Source organism: Epinephelus fuscoguttatus, linkage group LG13, assembly GCF_011397635.1.
Source record: "Epinephelus fuscoguttatus linkage group LG13, E.fuscoguttatus.final_Chr_v1".
Taxonomy (NCBI): Eukaryota; Metazoa; Chordata; class Actinopteri; order Perciformes; family Serranidae; genus Epinephelus; species Epinephelus fuscoguttatus.
This window is the reverse complement of record NC_064764.1, coordinates 28,237,207-28,241,670: the sequence shown is the minus strand read 5'-3', so window position 1 is coordinate 28,241,670 and position 4,464 is coordinate 28,237,207. Positions and strand designations below refer to the sequence as shown.

The 4,464-nt window shown below is 37.3% G+C and overlaps 1 protein-coding gene across 1 annotated transcript; it reads right to left on the bottom strand.

Annotated features, from left to right (window-relative positions):
• Positions 1-1,648: 1,648 nt before the first annotated feature.
• On the bottom strand, positions 1,649-4,215 carry LOC125899916 (PHD finger protein 11-like). The gene is made up of 3 exons (XM_049594591.1): positions 4,032-4,215; positions 3,867-3,938; positions 1,649-3,276 (listed from the first exon to the last, which is right to left on the bottom strand). The coding sequence occupies exons 1-3, from the start codon at positions 4,186-4,188 to the stop codon at positions 3,182-3,184; spliced, it is 324 nt and encodes a 107-aa protein (XP_049450548.1). The 5' UTR covers positions 4,189-4,215; the 3' UTR covers positions 1,649-3,181.
• Positions 4,216-4,464: the final 249 nt, after the last annotated feature.

Genomic DNA, 4,464 nt, shown 5'->3' with positions numbered 1-4,464 from the left:
GCTGTAACGGTTGCGCATGCGCATTACAGCAGTAAGCCCAAATTGTGTTATTTTACATGAATGATGCAGAGTGTACAGATCTGACTCTAGAAGTGTCCTGAAAGCTTATTGGTGGCAGCACACAGACTATTGGTTCCATATTTATGACATTTATATTAACATTGAATGCATTCAAATTACGTTGTGGTGTTGACCACATTTCACCCACCAGTGCAATATGACTTTGGAGAAATACCTCACACACTAATCAGTAATGTCTCTCTCTTTTTTGAATATCTTTTATTGAGCAGATGGATTCCACATAAAATCAACATCTACAATTTAAGCTAATTTTTCTGAACTTTACAATTGTGCATGAAACCCTGAGATCAAAAAAGAAAAATGACAAGAACAAGAACAAACCTACCATCATCCTCAAAGTTGCAGGGCTACCCTTCCATACCCACTCCTCCCACCTCCATCCACCCATTTAATGTCTCTCTTTTGACCTACAGCTTAAGAAATTATCAAAAAATAATTTAACACATTTGTATTTTGACAAGTTGATGTTGTAATCGCATTTGGGCTGTTTGAAAGGAGGGCGAAAAGGCCGAGTATCAACCAGTTTTCAACCAGAAATTAATGTCGGAATCCCATTTGGTGCTCACTGGGGTTGCTGGGCTACCACTGCCTCAATTAGTTTGATTTTTCTGTTACTGTGTGACTTTGGTAAATCTGAACTTAACACCAAAGTCACACAATTACACAAATAAACTAACTTATGGAGGCAGTAGTAGGCCAGCAGCTCCCGTCTTCTGCAAGGTAAAATTACCATTTTTGTCAGTGGAGTCTGGTGGCTTTGAGGAGAGCGTAATAATGGCTTCAGGTGGGCCTGTTTTAGATGGCTAAAATCGATTTGTTGCTGCCCTTTCCACAGCAGTACATTCCTTAGCTTCCGGCGTAGCACTCCTTCCTGCTCCTCCAAACTGGAAGCAACTGCCATCTACTCCTTTACTATGAAAAACTAACATATACAACCTCACAAAAAAATCCAAACTGTTTGTGATGTGAACATGATGCCACTACATTTGTGGATTCCTGAAGCTGGAAAGTGTTTTTTTTTCCAGCTCAACTCCATAACATAAAAAGAGCTTCTTTAGTTCTTTTTTTCAGCATCTTTTTTATCTCCAACAAGTGTACCATAAACCAGCACCAATATGAAAACATACAAGTACAACAGAGTACACTGAGTTTGAGTACCCTCCATCCCCATATACCAGGATAAACAGAATAGACAGACAAGCAAGCAAAAGAGCAAATAAAGGACTTAAAACTGCACTAAACAAACCAAAGCGAACAAAACAAAGAAAGCAGTGACAACATTAAAAGGTAACAACCCTTTATAGTCCATACTTTATGATGTATAAATAAAGGCTCCAGGCTACAAAATGTCCAAGTTCATTATTAAACTCCTCTTGAAAAGAAAGAAAATAGTGGGGACCAGAGTTCTTGAAATGTCTGCAGTTGTTTTTTCTAAGGTCACTCTCTCTAGTGGTAGGAATTGTGATAACTGATCCAGGAATAGCTGTGAAGTAGGAGGGGACTCATTTTTCCAAAAATAGAAGTATACATTTCTTTGCAAAGTATGTTATGGTAATTAATATTCTTCTAATTGGAAATCTGGCATATCCTTTAATAAATACAAGGACCAATGTTGTGAATGAATGAACCGAATTCCAGAAATGTTTTAACAGTATTTGCCAAAACATATGCATGAATGTTCCTTCTTCAGTTTCGCATCTCGGACAGTCAGCTTTATTGTCTTTGGAAATTGTATGCATTTATATGGGAGTGAGAAAAAATATATGGATAAACTTGAAATTAATGTCCTTGATGTTGTTACATGTGAATGTAAAATGTTTTCTTTCACAAATGTTTAACCAGGTATTTTCGTCTAAAACCATCCCCAGATCTTTTTCCCAAATCTTTAAAAAGGTTGGGAAAGATGAATGATCTCCTTTGGCTATAATATTAAAATTCTCTAATCTTACCCCTAATTGTAACGGAGGAAATTACTTCAGATAATTCAAAAATAAACTCATTTTCTTTGATAAGAAAACGAACAACCTTTAGTTTTTCTTTGACACTAACACTATCAGGGGAGTTTTTAAATTGAATGATATCTGACTTAAAGACAAGGAGGACAAGAAACATACACTGACATGTTTTGCATAAATTACCAGTTTTACTCCATAAAAATCTAACCTGTACAACAAGACTAAACAATAAGGTAAAAAAAAAAGACTTCTGGACCTCCTTGTGAAAACTCAACTGTAAACTGCAGTATTATTTCGGCTCTTCCTGTCCTTTGATTATTACTTTGAACTTAATCTTACTCACAGTTAACTTGTTAAATCAAGTAAAAAAAAGCATCAGACCTGTTGGGACACTCACTGATTCATGGAACAAAAAGCTGAAGGGTTACTGTAAATAGTAGCAGTTTGAGCTGCAATGATCTTAAAAAATATTCATAAAAAGAAAAGAGAACAATTCTATACAATGTGTATCATGTCTTAAAACATTTATCCTTTCTGCATGCACATTTAAGTAGGGTTTTCTTTCAACATTCACAATTATAAAAATATATAAAACACATGTTAAACAATAAAATAGCTCAACATCATAAACAAAATATATGTATGTTAAAGAAGTTATTTTCACAATTTCAACATTTCAAGAGTTCAGGCATACTTGGTTCAGTTCATAGGGTTGGATGTGGAACATTTTCAGCACACAGTCTTTCCAGTTCTTCCTGTTTAGTTCATGATTTAAATGATAAAACCTCTTGCTTTTGTTGAATTCAAATATATTTCATATATAACATCTTTCCTAAAGGGAATGTCACTATGTAGAACTCATTTGTAAAAGCATCACGATCACAGGCTGAAATCTGAGATCATATTGTAACAATTTAATTAATTAATTTGCTTTTTGAATGATGAATGCCAAATATTGGTGCAGTTTTGTATTTCTACATTCAGGCCTCCCCACCGTCTTAAATATTAAGACAAAACCATAAAACCACAAATATACAGTTTGTAGAAAATGCTTAAAGTGTCAATGTGAGTAATGTGAAATACAAAACAACAGTGGAACTCACAGTCCAAAAGGAAGTTCACTGTAAACGTAGATATTCATGTTCTTACTGTAGCTGCTGATGGACACCTCTCAGTGTTGAGATGACCTTCTCCATAACTGCTGCCGCCTTTTGCAGCTCCACTTGTTTTCTTTGTATCTCTGTAAAGACAATATGTTGTCCTTCAGTAATCAGAATCTTAAAATGATAGAAAGGGCAATGCTGAAGCTTACCTATGTCACAAATATGTCATGAAATAGAGTGCAAAAAAATTGTTATCATAGGATGTCATAGAAAAGTCATTGTATAGTATATTATAAAAAAGGTCATAGTATAGTATGTCATAAAAAAGGTCACAATATAGGATGTCACAAGAGGTCATAGTATAGTATGTCATAAAAAAGGCCACAGTACAGTATGTCATAAAAAAGGTCACAGTATAGTATGTCATAAAAAAGGCCACAGTACAGTATGTCATAAAAAAGGTCACAGTATAGTATGTCATAAAAAAGGTCATGGTATAGTATGTTATATTACAGTATAGTATACCATTAAAAATTTATAAAAACTTAAAAGAAATTATAGTATAATATGCCATAAAAAGTAATACAAAAAAATACCCAATATGTCCTAATTTATTGAGCTATAAGAAAAACCTCATAATATAGCACGTCACAAAAAATGTAAGAGTATATAACCAAGGGACCAACAAAGATCACCGTCCCTCCAGCCACACAAGAGTTTACTTCACCTTCCTGCTGTTTGGCCATAAGCTCTGCCAGTTTTCCAGAGGCCGTCATCACTGAAAGTGCAAAATCATAATCTGTGGAAACAAGAGGGAGAGCTTTATATTCTTCAGTGTTTAAAACATAAATAAGGGTGAGACAGAGATGTTGTCATGGTGATCCTCCCTCACCCTCCTGGCTGGCCTGGTCTGACTGAATCCTGCTGAAGATATCGTTCATCTCATTCATGAAACCAGTGAATATGGCCTGTGTGCATCCTGCCATGATGCAGTTTCTCCAGAAGCTGGTGGCGTTGATGGTGGGCTCTGGGTCTGATGGAGGTCCCATGGAAGGGTAAGGGGGAGAGGGAGGGGGAGAGGGAGAGGGAGAGGGAGGGGGAGAGGGAGGGGAAGGGGGAGAGGGAGAGGGAGAGGGAGGGGGAGGGAGAGAGGGGGGGGGGAGGGAGGGGAAGGGGGAGGGAAAGGGGGAGGAGGAGGGGAAGGAGGAAGCATCGCAGTTACATGAACGGTCTCAGGTGGAGCTGGTGAAGTTGCTGAGGTGGTGCACGGAGGTGAGGCAGTAACACTCCGTGGTTTGCAGTGGTCACAGGAGGGAGGGGGTCCA

Bases quoted from the DNA above. Each gene is read 5' to 3' on its own strand.
- LOC125899916 (XM_049594591.1), bottom strand. From the start codon at position 4,188: ATGGGACCTCCATCAGACCCAGAGCCCACCATCAACGCCACCAGCTTC. The intron at 3,939-4,031 runs GTGAGGGAGGAT...TTGTTTCCACAG, and splicing joins AGACCAGGCCAGCCAGGAGG to ATTATGATTTTGCACTTTCA. The intron at 3,277-3,866 runs GTGAAGTAAACT...TTGTCTTTACAG, and splicing joins TATGGCCAAACAGCAGGAAG to AGATACAAAGAAAACAAGTG.